The following is a 19,549-nucleotide window of genomic DNA, read 5'->3' on the forward strand; positions in this document are numbered from 1 at the left end:
CATTTCAATGAACCCAATGCATACCTCTTGCTGAATCCTCTTGCTTTAAGCCAAAAAGCTTTCATGATACATTAAAACAGCCTTTCTCAACCTGTGGATCCCCAGATGTTGTTGAACTACAACTCCCATCACCCCTAGCTAGCAAGGCCAGAGTTCAGGGATGAAGGGAGTTGTAGTCCAACAACATCTGGGGATCCACAGGTTGAGAACTGCTGCATTAGGAGCGCAAGGCTTGATTGTGGCAAACCTCAAAGGCAGGGGGGGATTGTTTTATAACACTGGGGTCATTACACTACTGTCACAGACTGGCTGGACACAGAGGAATGGTGGGAGGAACCAGCTGGGAAACCCCCAAGGGAAGAAATTTCAAAGCCTGGGAAGTAGTGGTGGAACGATGATGAGTGGTCAGAGGGAGAAGACTGGGAGGAAGTGTCTGAAGCTGAAGAGGTCACAGGGCTTAGTGAGCAGGGAGAGTCTGTGGCAGAGAGAGTCACAGTCACAGTCAGAAGCTGAAGCAGGGAAGGAGGGAGGCCAAGAGGCAGAAGTGAATCAGGCTGGTGAAGAGGTTAGGGTGTCTTCCCCTCCTGCTGCGACAAGCTCCCCTTCCTCCACATCTCCCTGAACCAGCAGAGGCATGAATAGGGCGGAGGAGAAGTCAGTTTCATGCTGCCGTAGTCTCCAATTTCTTGGGGAAACCCTGGAGAGAAAGGACTTGGGCAGCTGGGAGCTTCCATCTCAGCAATTGCTTCACGGGGCAAGACCTGCTGGAGATGAGTTGCTGTGCTCATTAGGTCTGTGCAACCCGTACAGCACATAAAGGTAAAGGGACCCCTGACCGTTAGATCCAGTCGTGGCAGACTCTGGGGTTGCGGTGCTCATCTCACTTTACTGGCCGAGGGAGCCAGCGTACAGCTTCCAGGGCATGTGGCCAGCATGACAAAGCCGCTTCCGGCGAACCAGAGCATTGCATGGAAACGCCGTTTACCTTCCCGCCGGAGCGGTACCTATTTATCTACTTGCACTTTGACGTCCTTCTGAACTGCTAGGTTGGCAGGAGCAGGGACCGAGCAACGGGAGCTCACCTCGTCATGGGGATTCGAACCGCCGACCTTCTGATCGGCAAGTCCTAGGCTCTGTGGTTTAACCCACAGCGCCACCCGCGTCCCGTACAGCACATAGGTGACAATTATTCACACAATTAATATTCTTGTTCAAAAACAATTTTTCACCATTTATCAAATTTGTGAGAATAAGACAACTACTTACAAAGTGCCACGAAAACTTATAAGCTATCTAAAATAAAGTGAACTTGCAGTGTCAGATTATTTTTATTTTATTTATTAATTGTGTGAATAATTGCCGCCTGTGTGCTGTACGGGTTGCACAAGCATTATTAACGGCACAGATTGCATTTCTTCAGCAGTGGTCATTTGGCCTGGCACTCCCTTGCAGATCCTGTTTTTGCTAATAGTCATCTCCAACTTGCTCGGTGTAATTTACTGCTGGCTCGATGCTGTCACTGAAGAGCAGACTGTGCTCTGAATCCAAGGCCAATCTCAGCACTTGGGACCTTGGGCAGCTCCTAAGATCCAGGTGCTGTAGCAGAACCCACGAGCATTGCTTTGGTTTCAATGGTGCTGGCACTTGTATGGGCCCTCCAGACTGCCTTTTCCCTCAGCCATGAGTTTATCTGGTGGCAGCAACAGAATCTGGGAAAGTGCCTGCCGTTTTAACCTCCCCCTGCAGTGCCACAGAGTACACACAGCAGTCTTCTCCCTCCTAGACCTCTGAAATGAGGCTCAGAAGAAGCTTTGTACTTCAGGATAGTTTGCTGTGTGTCCTTGGTTGTGAACTGTGTGTGGGTTTGCAAATGAGCCAATGGGCCAAGAAAGGTTGGTGACCCCTGGTCTAATGTGATGTTGCTCTGAGACATTATGGGAAATTTAAAAGGTGGGTGGCTTCCCAGACACAGCTGTTACTGCTAGGCAACCACTAGAATGGTCCACTAGGAGGGATTTTGGAAGGTTCCCCTCAAATGTGGTACCACATATCACACGGTATCACAGAGCAGGTAAATAAAGCAGGCTTCCCCAACCACCCCAATGATTTCAATATGCAGATATGTTCACAAAACCTTCCTCAAGCCTGATGTTTTGGACTACATCCCACCATCCCTGACCATTAGGCATACTGGCTGGAGCTAGTGAGAGCTGGAATCCAAAATATCTGGAGACACCAAGCTGAGGAAGGTATGAGATGATGGGAAGACATTTCTTTCTTCGGGCCATTAACTGCTAAGTTTATTTCTTATTAATCTATTAATTCTTTTCAACCATGATTTCATCAACTTTTAAAATAAAACTATAAATCAGTTTCAAGCTGTGAGTAAAAGAAAATATTGATAATTGTGTTTTGATTCCAGAAAACTGCCTCCCAGGCCAATAAATTATAGACTATCTTTTCCGTGGCTTTCTTTTTTTGGTAGAAAGACATATAGAAGTAGCTACGTACTGTGCTCCAAAAAATGAGCTAGTCCAGGTAAATCATCAGGGTCACAGAAACTGCCAACACCAACAGCAAGGGCAGCTGCAGACTGTAATAAATATATATATATATACACAGAGAGAGGATAGACATTATATCACAAAGAAAGCAGCATGTTTCCCCAATATAAAAGAATTCCAGTTCCATCACAATGCTTCCCCATCTTAAAGAAAACAGATCAAGGCTTAGGCTGGGATTCACACCATAAATTTAAAGCACATTGAATGCAAATTATTCCCCCCCCCCAAAAAAATACTAGGAGCTGTAGCTTAGCCTAGAACTACAGCTCCCAGGATCCGTTGAAGGGGCAATAATGTGTTTTCAGTGTATGGCGAGGTGTGTCTCCAGCTCCAAAGGCCTTCTGGTGGTTCCTTCTCTGCAAAAAGTGAAATTACAGGGAACCAGGCAGAAGGCATTCTCAGTTGTGGAATGCCCTCCCTTCAGATGTCAAGGAGATAAAAGAACTACACAACTCTCCGAAGATTTCTGAAGGCAGTCCTGTATTGGGATAATGCTTGATATTTTGCTGTGTTTTTATTATGTTGGAAGCCGCTCAGAGTGGGTGGGGCAACCCATTCAGATGGGTGGTGTAGAAGTAATATAATATGTTGTTGTTGTTGTTGACACCAAAATTCTCTTTGTAGTCACCTGTATTTTCCATATTGTGTAAGTAAGTATTAGTTCTACGCAAGATTTTGAAATGCAGTGCCCCTCCATCCAATCCAGTCAGAAGTATAGCTCATTCTCCCCCTTTCATAGAGGACTCAAAATCTTATTCCTCCTGTGGTCTACAGAAACTGGTATTCAGAAGCATTACTGCATCTGACCATGAAGGTGGAGCATGGCCACCATGACTAGTAGCCTTTGATAGCCCTCTCCTCCATGAAACATGCTGTGATATTCCTTTTCCTTGTTCATCACTATTGCTTTTATCCATTTTGTAAACCGCCTTTGGAAAGATCTCGTTTTGAAAGGCAGGTTAAAAAGGGAAAATATATATTAATAAAGGTTAAAAACCACTGTCGTACGAGCCAATTCAAATAATATATAGGTATACACCTACAAAAATTAAAAATGTGGCTAAAAGAGGCTTGCATAGAGATGTGTATTGCACAGGCATACTCACTGATTTGTTGCTCCTCCCTGTTGAACATACCTTACAGGTTTCCCTTTTTGTTGTGAGTCAAATATTTAGCTTAGGGAAAAGGTTGCCTGGTCAACATGCAGTTGCGCTGCTTGCTAACGTACCTGCTTTTCTGTGCTGTCCATCTTATTTTCCTCTTCTTTCTTGACTAGCTGTTCATAAATTTCATAGTCATCGTTCTCGTCTTTGATTCTGCTTTCACGACGCTCTTTTTGTTTACCTTTTTTACCAAGACCACTTAGAACTCCACCATAACCTTCAATAGTGGCCTCTCTTCCTCCATGTACTTCTCCAAATTCTTCCACATTCCCATACTTCTCGTCCTCAAAGCTGCTGTCTTTCCCATCGTCCGTATCAGAGGACATGTCTTCCTCTTCTGACGCCTCAGAAGAATTGCAGTCATCCATATATAAGTCAGAAATCAGCAGAGCGTTCAGGCCATTGCTTAATTTTATGTACCTGCAAAAGTAATTCCATGAGCATTTTTATCGTTTCTATTTCTCTTTTTGCCCAATGTGGGCGTGCATTTACCAAGATGGCAGCCACCGCTCCCTTCTCTATTAACCTGGGGGTGTGCAGGGAGAAAAATGCAAGGATAATCCGGTCAAGGAGAGGGTTTTCAAATGCCTATCCAGTAACTAAACCCACCCTTTGTGGAAAGCAGCCTGTTGAGGATGAGTATGAACGATTCTGGATTGAGAAAAACTACATTTTTTTTTTTTGCACTATGGATGGGTCAGTGTGAGCACAGCCCAAGTGTCCCACCAGCACCATGTCCTGCTTGCAACAGAAGTCAACAGACAATCACAGGAAGTCCCCAGCAGAGCATGAGAACAACAGTCACTCCCCTCTCATTTGTTGCCCCACCCCATCAAGTGGTATTAGTTGCTTGCCTATCTCTGAACCTTGATGTTCCAGTTACCTGATATGCTAAGTAAAACTGATCTGTCCTCCATAAATTTATTTACCCTCCTTTTAAATACTATAATCCAGAGTCCATAATCAGATCTTGCAGCGACAAATTGCACTAGGTGATTAAATGTCATTCAAATGTCTTCCTTTTTTTTGTCTGCTTTGCATCTATTTACCCTGAGTTCTAATGCTGTGAAAGAGAAGGAAAATATTCCCTTTGTACAATGTATAATTGTATAAATCTCTATTATGTCCTCCAGTTTGTCAACATCTCCTTACAAGCTCCAAGCAGTGAAGCATCTCAAAAAGAACATGGGAAACAATTCTCCACGAGATCACAACCTTCGCCTATTGTCACAGCCTACCCACTTCCCAATAACAGGAATTCATGCAGATTTCCTGGGAGTCAAGTTCCCACCATTGCATTAAAAAAATAAATTGCCACTACTAGCCAGGTATGCTGGTGGGAATGCCTTGATATTGCTTAATTGCTTCTTACTTTTTAAACTTACTATGTGACTGAGTCTGTACTTTTAGGTTATTTACGTAATTGGGACACACTGGGACATTTACAGTGCTATTGGCCTCTTGAGGGGGGTTGCTCTTTTCTCCAGACCCTTTATTCACCTGTATTCTTTGTGGTCGCTGGGGGACTTCACAATATCGGGGTCCCCTGCGTTTTTCTTGGCCCGGCGCTTGTGCCCTTCCTCATCAGAGTCTTCCTGTCGTGCCTGGGTCCTTTGACACCCCTGCCGTCTCCCCTGCTGCAGTGGGCGTAAGACTGGGCAGTTCTCAGTCACATTGGGCTTTGTCCCTCTAGACATTGCTGTGGCTCTGAGGTGATTTGCGAGGTGCTTGCCAGCCACCCTGCACTTGAATTTCCCACCTAGTTACTGTCTTGCAGAAACTTCTGTTCTTCCATACCAAAACCAGCCTCCTTGCCAGGACTATACAATCCATCCCAGACCCCGTTGGATGCTTGGATTCTTGAGAGATAGCATCTGTTTATGACATAGATAAAGGAACAAGCCATGATTCCATGAGGGGTAGTGAGGGAAATAAGACAAGAAATGGAGAAAACTAAACACATCAAATTCATTCATTCAGTCACCTATGTATAAATTGGTTGGTTTGTTTGAAACCTTTGTATCCAGGTTTGTTTGTTTTTTACTTATAAAAAGCCCTCAAGTTACTTCAAGAGAGATTTAACTTAAAAAACTTATATCTTGCCTTTCATCTGAAATAATCTAAGAGTGGGTAACAACGATCAAAATCACATAAAACCAGACAGGAAAATTAGTACACAAGGTAGCAGCAAGCAGTAGAAATTACTATAAAAGGCTGGCATCTAAAAATTTGTCTGAATAAAGATCATAAATGTCATTAAAAGCTTGAGTGAACAGGACATGCACCATAGGGTATCTAAAAGATTATTCTGTTTTACAATATGCCTCATTATTTGTGTAATCAATGGAGTTACCCCAAGACTGCATAAAAATTGTCGTGTACCCGTAGTTTGCCGTGCATGGAAAAAAATTATTATTTTTTGTTCCTTCCTCTTGCCTACATATAAACTCTTGTACAGTGGTACCTCGGGTTACATACACTTCAGGTTACATACGCTTCAGGTTACAGACTCCACTTACCCAGAAATAGTACCTCGGGTTAAGAACTTTGCTTCAGGATGAGAACAGAAATTGTGCGGTGGCAACGGGAGGCCCCATTAGCTAAAGTGGTGCTTCAGGTTAAGAACAGTTTCAGGTTAAGAACGGATCTCCGGAACGAATTAAGTACTTAACCTGAGGTACCACTGTAGTCTGTTAAAACTGTGATGGTTTTGGTATATACACTTTGATGTAACTTTGTTAGTATATTGGGAGACATTGTTTTATTTCCATTTTGTGTGATTGTTACATGTCATATGTTCTAATAAATACGTTTTTCTAAAAAGAAAGATAACAACGAATGCACCGAAAAACTATGGCTCTGGAGATAGTTCCACCATTTGGACACCTGTACAGAAAAGGTCCATTCTTTTGTAGCCTTTGCCTAACACAGTAGTGAGGAACCATTCTTCAGCATAAGGGTCACGTTTCCTTGTGGTCTGCCTTCTGGGGGCTGATGGCCAGGGATGAGCAGAGCAACAAATGTGGTTCTTATCTCTGTACAGTAGGCTTCAGTGCAGCCACACAAATGTCAGAGGTTTCAACATGTATATCTCTCTAGCCATCCATGCTTGGTGTTGGTTAGGTTATTAGAAAGAAGAAGAAGAAGAAGAAGAAGAAGAAGAAGAAGAAGAAGAAGAAGAAGAAGACGATGACAACGAACTGGAGAACATATTACAAATTTATACGATTATACATGGTAAGAGTAACAGGGTTGCACTCCTCTTTCTCTCTCAATAAAGGTCATCCACCAGAGTGATCAAACCTGATTCTATCCTCAACCCAGCCCTGAAGTCAGACTGAGGTGGATCCAGATAATCAGTGTCATCCACTTCCGGTTAGCGCCGGCGCTTAATGGCAGATCTCAACCGGAGCTCCGGGAGAGATCTGCTTCGTGGGTTCGGGTCCTGTCAGCTACGGCGAAGCGGGGACCCCTAAAAATCACAGGCGCGTTGCCTGTGAACTGGAGACTCGGCGGGCACCTTTGCGCCCCCCCGACGCTGCGAAATAGCCTTTTTAAAGGCTCCGGAGGAGCGGAGGGGTCTTGGAGCGGTGCTGAGAGTCGTCTTCACCCAGCCTGCGAAGCGAAGCCGCGTCGCCATTAGCGGAGAGCGCTGACTTCTTCACGGGAAATTGGATTAAAAGAACAACTATCCGTGAGTAGGATTGACTGCTAAAGTAGAAATTGGACTCTAAAATTAAGAAATTGGGTACCGAGACGGATAAGCACTAAAAAGGAAGTCTGCTTTCCGTTCTGTAGCAAGATCAAAGCGAAAGGCACTCTAGCTGTAACTGCTTGAGAGGAAACTTGCGGGATTTAAGAAATCCACCACCAAAGCAAAGAACTCCCCCCCCCGAAGGCAGGAGGGGGGGGAAGAAGATTTTAAAAGTGTTTCCCTGCCAATTCAAAAGAATTGGATTAAGTATCGCTGCTGTTTAACCTGGGATCGGACTGCCGGAGAAAAGGAACCGGCTAAGGACTGTTGCTATAAGAAGATAAAAAATATCTCAAATTGACTTTGGTTACTTCCAATTTGAAACACTGTTTCTGTGGTATTACAAAGTTACTTACAGGACACTATTGACTGGGATCCCCTTGAAAAAGGAAAGAAAAATTGAAAGGGACTAGGAAACTTTTATTCCTTCTTTTTTGAAGAGTGTGGGATTACTTTGAGAAGCATAGAACTGACTCTACGCCCCCTAGAGGACCTACAAATTGTTTCAGCAACAAGTGGAGTTTAAAATTTGAGAACTTTGTTTGTGAGTTTCAAAGTCTGGGAATGACCTTGACTAAAAGACTTTGTTATGGCAGATGGTAAAGAGAAAGGGGAGTTACAAGAAACAACCTTGAGATCTGGCAGACAATACAAAATTGACACTTACATGCAAAGAAGGGCTTCTGTAACAGGAGCCTCTGGAACTATAGTGGCTGCAAAGCCAAAAGTGAAAGCAATGTCTACAGAAGAATCATTTGCTAAGGTATTGGAGAAGATAAATGACTCTTTGGAGGAACTAAAAAAGCAAGGTGCGGAGACTAAATTGCAAGTTGCTGAAACTAAAGTACAAGTTGCTGAAACAAATAAAAAAATTGAAGAAATCTCTGGGAAAATTGACCTAAATACTAAAAGTATAACTGACCTAGGGAATAAAGTGAACTCAAATGCAGAAGCAATTGGGAAATTATTGGAAGATTCATCTATAACACGAAAGATAGCCGAGGAAGCTAAGGAAATTGCAACTGCTGCGGAGGAAAAATTTCCACCAGTTTACAAGAAATTGGATGAATATGAACTGGCACTCTCTATGCAGGATATGCAACGCAAGGAGAGGAACCTGAGGATCAGACTTGTGCCGGAAAAGGAAGGAGAGAACTTGGTGGATGATTTGACAAAAGAATTTTCTGATTTTTGGAAGCAGGAGCTGAAGAAAGAAGATTTTAAGATAGAAAGTGCATTTAGATTGGGAATAAGACAGAAGAGAAATCGACCCAGAGATTGTCTTATTACCTTAAGATCAAAGGAGGAGCGAGATAAAATATTGAACCTGCACTACCAAACAGCCCTTCGAATTGAAGACTCTTTTATTGAGATCTTTAAAGACATCCCTAAGAGTATCTTGGGACGCGGGTGGTGCTGTGGGTAAAACCTCAGCGCCTAGGACTTGCCGATCGCATGGTCGGCAGTTCGAATCCCCACAGCGGGGTGCGCTCCCGTCGTTCGGTCCCAGCGCCTGCCAACCTAGCAGTTTGAAAGCACCCCTGGGTGCAAGTAGATAAATAGGGACCGCTTACCAGCGGGAAGGTAAACGGCATTCCGTGTGCTGCGCTGGCTCGCCAGATGCAGCTTGTCACGCTGGCCACGTGACCCGGAAGTGTCTGCGGACAGCGCTGGCTCCCGGCCTATAGAGTGAGATGAGCGCACAACCCTAGAGTCTGTCAAGACTGGCCCGTACGGGCAGGGGTACCTTTACCTTTACCTTTTAAGAGTATCTTGGACGCAAGAGGACATTATAAGGACCTGGTGACACTGCTGAAGAAGAACTACATACCATTCAGGTGGGAATTTCCCCAAGGCTTGTCTTTTAAATATAAGGGAAAGAAGAGAAGAATAAAGACTGTAAGTGATAAAGACAAGTTCTTGGGAGAACACGAAGAAGACCTACAGAAAGAGACATTTCCAGGACAAGGGCATCCATCACTGGACACGAACACGGTACCACCGACAGACGAGGAACAAAAACAGGGAGCTGTAGGAGGAAGGAGTAAATAATCCCATCATGGCTCTGCAACTTCTAACCTGGAATTGTAATGGCTTAAATATTCCCAGGAAGAGAAAAAGTATATTTCATGCCTTAAAGAAAGACCAATTGGACTTGATTTGCCTACAAGAGACCCACGTGACAAGAGCACACAGAAAATTATTAATAAATAAAAGACTGGGACAGGAATTTATATCTTCAGACAGAGTAAAAAAGAGAGGAGTGGTGATCTATGCAAAAGAAAAATTGCAACCGAAACAAATCTTTAAAGATGATCAAGGAAGATATTTGGCAATTGAAATTCAATCCCAAGGAGAGAAGTATTTGATAGTGGGAATCTATGCACCAAACGAAGGGAAAGCTGAATTTTTTAAGAAGTTGCATGAAATTTTGATGGACCATATGGATTACAACTTAATTTTGATGGGAGATATGAATGGAGTGGTTTCAACAAATATGGACAAGGCACAAAGACAGGTAATAACAAAAGATGGAAGACTACCAAAGACTTTTTTTGAAATGACTGACAATATGGACTTGATTGATATTTGGAGAACAAAACACCCATTAGAAAGAGAGGGAACCTTCTTTTCTGAAGCCAAAATGACATGGACAAGGATTGACCAAATCTGGGTGACTAGCAGTATGGCTCCGAATATAAAAAAAGTAGAAATCTGCCCAAAAACTTTCTCCGACCATAATGCTGTAAAGATGGTGATGAGGCAAACAACAACTGGTTCCTTCAGATGGAGAATGAATGACACCTTATTTAGAGACGAGGAGATCTGCAAGAAGGCCCAAAAAACCTTGAAAGACTATTTTGAAATCAACTTAAGGTCTGAAGTAGAAAAAAGAATAGTATGGGACGCAAGCAAAGCCGTGATGAGAGGGTTTTTGATTCAGCAAAATACTTTAAAGAAGAGAAAGCAAAATGAGAAAAAGGAGAGAATTTTGGAAAAGATAAAAGAAGGGGAAAAACAATTAAGATCGAAGCCAAAATCCCAAGAGATTCTAAGAGAAATCAAATTTCATCAAACACAATATATGGAACTGATGAATCAAGAATTAGAGTGGAAAATTAAACAAATGAGACAAAAGACTTTTGAATCTGCTGATAAATGTGGCAAGTTACTGGCTTGGCAAATAAAGAAGAGACAAAAACTCAACACGGTAACAAATATAGAAGTGGAAGGAAAAAACATAAGCAACCCAGCGGAAATTAGGAATTGTTTTCAGAACTACTTTAGACAACTTTACACACAAGGGCCGCAAAAAGAAATGGATATACAACAGTTCCTCGAGGAAAATGGGCTGAAAAAGGTTTCGCATGAAAGTAAGATAATATTGAACCAGGAGATATCAGCACAAGAAATAGAAGATGCCATTCAAGGCATGACGCTGGGCAAATCCCCTGGACCGGATGGACTGACTTCCAAATACTACAAAGTTTTGAAGGAAGGGTTGATACAACCTTTGAAGGAAGTCTGCAATGAGATTATGGAGGGGAAAAGGGCACCCGATACGTGGAGAGAGGCCTACATTACACTTATACCAAAGACAGAGACTGAAAAGACCCAACTTAAAAACTACCGACCCATCTCGTTATTGAATGTGGATTACAAAATCTTTGCTGATATTTTGGCAAAAAGACTGAAGAGAGTTTTGATGGAGGAGATTCACGGGGACCAAGCGGGCTTTCTCCCAAAAAGGCACTTGTCGAACAATGTAAGGAATATAATTGACATTTTGGAAAAGCTGGAAGTGAACATAAACACTAAAGCTGTTTTGATATTTGTGGATGCCGAGAAAGCCTTTGACAATATTTCTTGGAGTTTTATGTTGAAGAACCTCCGGGGGATGGGGGTAGGCCAAGGGTTTGAAAATGGTATAGGTGCAATATACTCTGAACAGAAAGCCAAACTAATTGTAAATAATGTGGTTACAGAAGAGTTCAAGATTGAAAAAGGGACACGCCAGGGGTGCCCTATCTCCCCATTACTTTTTATATCGGTCCTGGAGGTTTTGCTTAATATGATTAGGAGGGACCAGTTGGTTAAAGGGATTCAGGTCGGAGCTAAACAATATAAACTGAGAGCATTTGCAGATGACTTAGTACTTACATTGCAAGAGCCAGAAGCTAGCACGAAAAGAGTTTTGGAAATAATTCAAGAGTTTGGTCAAATGGCAGGATTTAAATTGAATAAGTCTAAGACAAAGGTTTTGGAGAAAAATTTGACACAGATAGAAAAGGAAAGGTTCCAGAATGAGACAGGGTTGACTGTGGTTAAAAAAGTGAAATATTTGGGTATAAATATGACAGCTAAAAATGTGAATTTGTTTAAAGATAATTATGAAAAAACTTGGAGAGAAGTGAAAAAAGATTTGGAGATTTGGTCCAACTTGAAGCTTTCCTTGTTAGGCCGTATTGCAGCTATAAAGATGAATGTATTGCCAAGAATGTTGTTTTTGTTCCAAGCATTGTAAATAATTGATAAAATGGATTGTTTCAAGAGGTGGCAAAAAGACATATCTAAATTTGTCTGGCAGGGCAAAAAGCCCAGAATTAAATTTAAGATACTAACGGATTTAAAGGAAAGAGGGGGGTTTGCCCTGCCAGACTTTAAACTTTACTACGAAGCGGCAGCTTTCTGCTGGCTGAAAGAATGGCTACTTCTTGAAAACACAGACATTTTGGATTTGGAAGGTTTTAATAACATTTTTGGGTGGCATGCATATTTGTGGTATGACAAGGTTAAAGCACATAAAAGTTTTAAAAATCATATTGTCAGAAAAGCACTACTAAATGTCTGGGACAGATATAAAGACTTGCTGGAAAATAAAACTCCAAGGTGGCTGTCGCCAATGGAAGCTAAGGCAGTTAAAAAGTTAAATATGGAGTCCAAGTGGCCAAGATACTGGGAAATTTTGGAAAAGGAAGGGGACAAATTGAGATTGCAGAGTTTTGAGAAATTAAAAGGGAAGGTGAGAGACTGGTTCCACTACCATCAAATAAATGAAGCGTTTAAACTGGACAGTAAAATTGGCTTCCAGGTGGAAAAATCAAAATTGGAGACAGAACTGTTAGAACCCAGTACTAAGAATTTGTCCAAAATGTACAATTTGCTGCTGAAATGGAATACACAAGATGAAACGGTTAAATCGGTCATGATTAAATGGGCTCAGGACATTGGTCATAATATTTTGTTTGCTGATTGGGAAAAGTTGTGGACCACCGGGATAAAATTTACGGCATGTAATGCCTTAAGAGAAAACATTATGAAAATGATATATAGGTGGTACATAACCCCAGTCAAGCTTGCAAAGATTTACCATGTGCCTGACAATAAATGTTGGAAATGTAAAGAAACTGAAGGTACATTTTTTCATCTTTGGTGGACCTGCCCGAAGATTAAGGCATTCTGGGAAATGATCTATAATGAACTTAAAAAGGTATTTAAATATACTTTCCCCAAGAAACCAGAGGCCTTTCTCTTGGGTATTGTCGGCCAAGGGGTGTTAAAGACGGATATAACTTTCTTTATGTATGCTACAACAGCAGCTAGAATACTCATTGCGAAGTACTGGAAGACGCAAGAACTACCCACACTGGAAGAATGGCAGATGAAGGTGATAGACTATATGGGCTTGGCAGAAATGACGAGCAGAATCCGAAACCAGGGAAGAGAAGCAGCGCAAGAAGAATGGAAAAAACTCAAGGACTATTTAAAGAAATATTATAAAGTTAATGAAAGTTAGAATGATGTTGGACTGGAAAGTAAATGGTTACTATTAGCAATGGTTAAGACAAGGAAAATAAGGAAGAATAGTCTAAATTTAAATTAAAATAAGGGAAGATTTGCTGAACAATCGATAAGAATTTGGAATACAGAAAGGGGAGGCATGAGGAAGTCGGGGAAGATAGGATATGAAATTAGGATATGAAATGATACATGTTTTTTGTTTTGTTTTTGTTTTTGTATGTTTATGTTTGTTGTATTGTGTTTATATGGAAAAATAAAAATATTTAAAAAAAAAAAAAAAGATAATCAGTGTCATCCATTGTAAATGTGGTGTTTCCCCTTCGCAGTTACACTCCGGCACAGTCAGTGTGGTATTTGCAGTCTTTATTACATATACACAGTGGTAGCTTGGGTTACAAATGCTTCAGGTTACAGACTCCGCTAACCCAGAAATAGTACCTCAGGTTAAGAACTTTGCTTCAGGATGAGAACAGAAATCGCGCAGCGGCAGCAGGAGGCCCCATTAGCTAAAGTGGTACCTCAGGTTAAGAACAGTTTCAGGTTAAGAATGGACCTCCAGAAAGAATTAAGTTCTTAACCTGAGGTACCACTGTACAAGAAACAGCTACAGTTCAGAACTACGGGTCTGAACCCGTTGAGTCAGATTCGGGGAATGGCTTCCTATGATTCCTGCGCCAACAAAGAGCTTCCTTCCCAAGCCTCTGGGTGGTTGCAGGGCTCTTCAGCATCCCTGAGCCCTTGCTCTCCCTGGCTACTCTCTGCTCTCTCTTCCGCTTCCTCTGTCTCTGGGTGGTTGTGGGACTCTTCAGCACTCCCAAGCCCCTGTTCTGCCTCTTCTGTCCATTGCTCCTCCAAATCCTCCCTGACCATCCATGAACCCTTGAAGTTGCTCCACCACAACCCTGTCCACCACCTCCACCTACGGAACCAGGCAGTATTGGTAACTGGCAAGAAGTTATTGCAGACCATTGGAGCATGTTTATTATTTGCCTCAGAAATGCATTGTGTGTGTTTTTAAATGGCAATATCTGCTTTGCAAACAGAAAAAGGCACGTTACAGTTGCGTGATGAATAGCAACAGATTCTCTGCTATCAGTTCTGGAAGAGAAGGAAAACAAGAGTGAGCAATCAAGGTCAGTAAGAAGCATTGGCAAAGAATCGTTGTAGGTTTATAGTGCCATTATCACCTCTACTTATGTCAAAGAATAAGTGGAAGAGCCAACTGAAAAAGTAGGAATGAGGGATTTGAGGTTTACAGGGTAATTTATATTCCTAATGCATCTTCCCATAGAAAAGATAATCCAATTTAAAACCTGATTTATCTATAATGGATCACATTATATTTTGCTTACATTCTGAAAGTTTAGTATGAGTGCCTGGATTATGCAGTGCTCCGAGCCAAAGTTCATTTTAATGCAAACCTAAAAAAAACAAAACAAACTGTTTTATATAGTTTTTGGATGACTATCCTGTTTGTATCCAGTTGTGTTTGGTTTCAGTAAAATGGGCATGAAAGCAAAGTTGTGACGGTTAATAACACTTAACAGATATTAAAAAGAAGAGTGCAAGTAGCTGAGACTACCAGACAAAAAAAGTGTATAATTGGAGAAGTTCCGGTGCTCTGAAAATATAGACAATCCTTCCTTGCACAAGGTTTTTAGCCACGTACTAGGTTCCAGCTGCAGGGAGTGGGAGAGCAGTCAGATGAATCTAGGAACCACAGCAAGCCACCAGAATGCTTGTGGGTTCAACATAAGAATTTGGGTGGCCACCATGAGACCAGGATGTTGGACTAGATGGGCCACTGGCTTGATTCAGCAGAGTTAGGGAGGATAACATGAGAAGACCCTTTGGGAAGAAGTTTGAGAGACAGAAATGAGATAAAGACTTCTTTGTCAATGTCTGTGAACATGGCTGTCAACATCATTTGGCTCTGGAGAAATGCTGGATCACATTGTCACCATCACATTAGGAAAGGCTGTGGCTCAGTTGTACAGCACATGTCTGGCATGCAGGAGGTTCTAGGTTCAGTCCTAGGTGTCTGCAGGTAAATCTGGGAGAGGCTCTTGCCTAGAACCCTGTCAGTCAGTGTAGACAATACTAAGCTAGATGGACCAAGTTTCTGACTCCATGGAAGGCAGCTTTCTATGACCCTACTAACTAATTGTGGTAGAAATTATATTTGTTGCCTCTAGCTAAGTTGTTGTCAGTAGTGACTCCATAACTGAACAGAACAAATTTCTGAATATTTTCTAAAAGGCACTCTTTCATTTCTTGTGGGGTGATTCTCAACTTTCTCCTTTACCCTCAATGTTATTAATTAAATCTACTGTATGTCGAGGGCAGCTATTTAATTCAAGCCTTGACTAGTCCATGAGAGCCAGCACTGTTGGCAACCTGTCAACACCAGCCCTCAGAGTGAATTCTTTTGACAGGTTTGCCCCTTAGATCTGGCTGTTTCCCCATGTGCAAGATGGCAACTCTTTTGCAGTGCTTGTAGTTGAAAGCATGAATGTACTTTAATTGTTTTTCTAATGCCTTCTATTCATGGAGTTATTGCTTTCCTTGTGAAATGTCTAGAGGACCACTTGAAAGGTGGCTAGCGAGAGCAAGAGAAAGGTCACAGATATCAAAGAGGTGGCTGTTTTCAGAAAATCAATACTTTCAACCTGTTATTCCACACTGTAGTCTTGGGTGGCAGCCATAAGCCAGTTAAACTCTCAGTATTTGGATGACATCTGATTGCCCTTCAATGGGAACCAACTGAGTTAAATCCCACTACTTATTTGACAGCGTTGTCCCTAAACCCTATCATAATTTATATGTAGTGCACATTTTAACATTCTGTATTGCTTCCTTAGGCAATTTGTGCTTTGAAAGGCAGTTTATGGATGCTGAATATTAGTGATAGTATTATATCTTAAGTTATTTGTAGGTCAGGGTGCAAGAGATGTAATCAAAGCATTAAGAGTAGATAGTTAGTGAGAAGAAAGTAAACATGTTTTAACATTATCTAAGGATTTCTTTGTGTGAAATTCAGGCCTTGTGAATTTCAACAGATGCCAGATGTGTCCTGTAGAATTGTGAACACCAGATTGTGCAACTGTGCATACTACTTTCAGAATTACCTTTCTGCAGTCATATGAAATAAATTTACAATAGCACACACGGACTTACTTCTGGATAGAAATTTATAGGACGTGAACAAAGTTTGGAGCAGCTTATATATGGTTCTCAAGAGTCCCCTATCTAGACAGCTTATAGGCCCAGTAGCCCTTAGCTTCAGTAGTAGAACTGTGTCACATCCCTTCTGACTATTGCTTCATGTCCATGTGGATCAGACCAAAGGCCTGTCTGGTCCAGAATATGTTTCCCACAGTGAGCAACAGGATGTTCCTGGGAAATACACAAGCAGGATGTGAGGTCAGTATCCCACTCCTCTAGGGATTCTGTCTGTGATCCTAGAAGTAGCATATAGCAGTCATGACAAGTAGTTGGTGGCCACATTCACATATGGTGATACCCAGGTATCCTGGCTCAGTAAACAGGAGATGTGTTAAAGGGATAGCTCAGTGCAAAATCTGTACCTGGGCTCTGGTTTGCTTCTCTCTAACAAGCCAGGATTTCTTGCCAGCCTCAAACCAGGGTTTGTTGCTTACTTAAGAATCTTTGTTAGCAAAAAACAAGCCAGGTTTCTAGGTATGGACATCATGCTAAGCTATCGTTTCCTGGCTTGTTTACTGAGGTTGAATACACACCATCCATTTAAAGTACCACCCCAAAGAATTCTGGGAACTGCAGTTTATCACTCACAGTGCTAAAGTTCCCAGAGCCCTTAACAACCTAAGATTCTTTGGAAACACTCATAGACTTTAAATGTGCTTTGCTTCACCATAAAGCTGTCAAATCCCCCCTTGAAACCATTTAAGTTGGCGGCCACCATCACAACTTGTAACAGCAACTGCTATAACTTAAATATATATCAATAACTTTTGTTTGAGCAGAATCTTCTGCCACTCTGTTTCATTAGATATCCCAGGGCCTTGCGGTTTTGGGATGGGAGCTGACGACTTCAGCTTATTTTCTCCACACCATGCAAAGCTTTAAAAGCTTCTATCATGTCCTTCTTTCTTTGCCTTTCCTCAAAACCAAAAACTCCAAACCTTTCAGAATTTCCTAGGAGAGAAGCTGCTCAAGCCCACAGATCATTTTGGGAGCCATTTTCCAGTTCCACAACATCCTTTGTGAGATGAAAAAAGCACAGCTGTACACTGTATTCCATGTATTATTGCATGTATTATTGACTTGTATGGAACCATTACAATATTAGCAGCTTTATTTTTCAACCCCTTTCCTAATGATTCTTAGTGCCCCTAGCAAACAGCTTACCACTTGCAAGCTTGCAAGCAATTTTGACCACACTGCCATCAAGCCCCACTTTATTTTGCACATTTGGGGGAGCGTGGGGCAAATCACCTGATCTGAATGATGAGCTGCTGCACATGAAGGCCGAGGACTGCCATATGAAGCAATTTAATGTAGCCGTCACGTAGTGGCCTTAATATGTAACACAAGCCCTAAGCTTTTGCCCACTGTGACCCTCCATGAGTCAATTATTAAGCTGTAACAAAAGCTCCTCACAGGCTAAATTGGGAATTAAAAGAAATACCTAAAAGTTGGTCTCATACACCAGAAAAACTAATATAAAATCTAATCTAATCATTTTCCTGACATTTCTGGTGTTGCGGCTGAGACAAGACCTTAAAACATTTCTCAGCGATTTCGTAGACTTCCAACCAATTTCTGTTCGTTATATTAATGATGGGCAACCTGCCGCCTTGGAAAAGTGCCGCTGACCTATCCATTTGTCCAGCACTCAAAACTCAGCTGAACCTGTGCCATTTCTCAAGAGAGGGGAGGTTGGGATTTGGAGTATTTTTATAACACCATTTAAAAAAAAAAAATTGGGGTGTCTCAGCTATTGCTGGTTCCAGCTGGGTTCAGTTATAGCTTTTCACAGGATTAGTTCTGTAGCAGTCCTGGGCTTTCTGAAGCACTGAATTATTATTTTTTATTATTTGTAGGCTTTTTTTTTATAGAGTGCTTGAAGGCTTTGCAATCCTTATGTCATTCCTCCATGGGGAGTGGAGGGAACCACAGCTCTCTTGCGATCCTGGCCATTAATACCCCCTCTTGTCCAGATCACGAAATGAAAACAAGGGATTCTGCAATGCCAAAGGTCACTCACTGACTCCGTGGATGCTCCCCTGGCCTGCAAAGGAGCAGCTCCCTGATTCAGCAGAAGATCTCTCAGCAATTCATGTGCAGTTATGTGAGAATCAAGCCGCCCTTGCCTTTATTTATACCCTACCACCAAGAAGCTCAAGGTGGCAAAACAGAGCTCTCCCTTGCTCCTCTTTTATAATCTCAATAGGTAGATTGGATAGAAACAGGGGGGCGATATATCTTTCAGCTTGAGGACCATGGCTGACTTTCTAGGGTTGCAGGCCAGCAATGGGTGGCCCCAAAACAAAAGTGGGTGTGGCCAAACAAGGAAGGATTTTGCACACATACGAACAGATTGCCTACAGAAATATATGCCACACACAGATTCTCCCCCTCCCTCTCTGCTAGCATCAGTGGAAAACTGCTTTCAAGCCTGATTGCCATGTGAGGCAGATTTTTTATTTTCTCACCTCCCCGCTGAGAACAGCCTCCTGCTCAGCAATTAAACCAATGAGAATCTTTCTTTTTAAGCCTCATTTTTACTGGTGGTGGGAGAGAAGTGATTATCCAGCCAGCTGGATAGGGAGGTTCTGTAGCATTGCAAGAAGGTGTAGGAAAAGCAAGGAGGACATCATCACAGGGAGGGGGAGCTTCTCCACCAACAGGAGGAGGAACGCAAGCTGGCGGGCGACAGTCTCCATCCACAGGGACTGTTGGGAAAAGAGACTTAACATATCCCAGACTTATCTCTGTGAGGTGGGTGCTGCAATGTATCTGTACCTGAATCCAAAACGTAAAAGGGAGAATTGGAGATGCAGTAGAACAACAATTTTGGTCAGCGGCCATTCATCTATTATTGCAGCAGATCCAAGTGATTAAGTCAGACCCTGCACATTTTCATGGCTTGTTAACTCAGATTAAACCAGAACTGTCTGGTTCTGAAGTAATTGGAAACTCTGGTTTAATACAAACTAGGAATGGAGCCAGGAAATCTGGTTCGTGAAGCTGGGATAGATTGTCTCAGTGAAGCCAGTGTGTGA

At 42.1% G+C, this 19,549-nt stretch overlaps 1 protein-coding gene across 2 annotated transcripts in view; it reads right to left on the reverse strand.

Moving 5' to 3' along the window:
* LOC310766061 (nardilysin-like) overlaps positions 1-5,603 on the reverse strand; it is a 41,248-nt gene extending 35,645 nt beyond the window's left edge. The window contains exons 1-3 of one of the 2 annotated variants that reach the window (XR_014549938.1): positions 5,228-5,588; positions 3,793-4,147; positions 2,512-2,593 (exon numbers count right to left, since the gene is read on the reverse strand). Coding sequence is in view for 1 of the 2 variants with exons in the window: in XM_083621929.1 (XP_083478055.1) it covers positions 2,512-2,593; positions 3,793-4,147; positions 5,228-5,424 (634 nt within the window). In the remaining variant the exon portion in view is untranslated. Of the gene's footprint in view, positions 1-2,511; positions 2,594-3,792; positions 4,148-5,227 lie in introns of both variants that reach the window. The other variant, XM_083621929.1, reaches the window with a different exon arrangement.
* Between the last annotated feature and the right edge of the window lie 13,946 nt (positions 5,604-19,549).

Source organism: Podarcis filfolensis (genome assembly GCF_964270895.1).
Source record: "Podarcis filfolensis genome assembly, chromosome: 7".
Classification (NCBI taxonomy): domain Eukaryota; kingdom Metazoa; phylum Chordata; class Lepidosauria; order Squamata; family Lacertidae; genus Podarcis; species Podarcis filfolensis.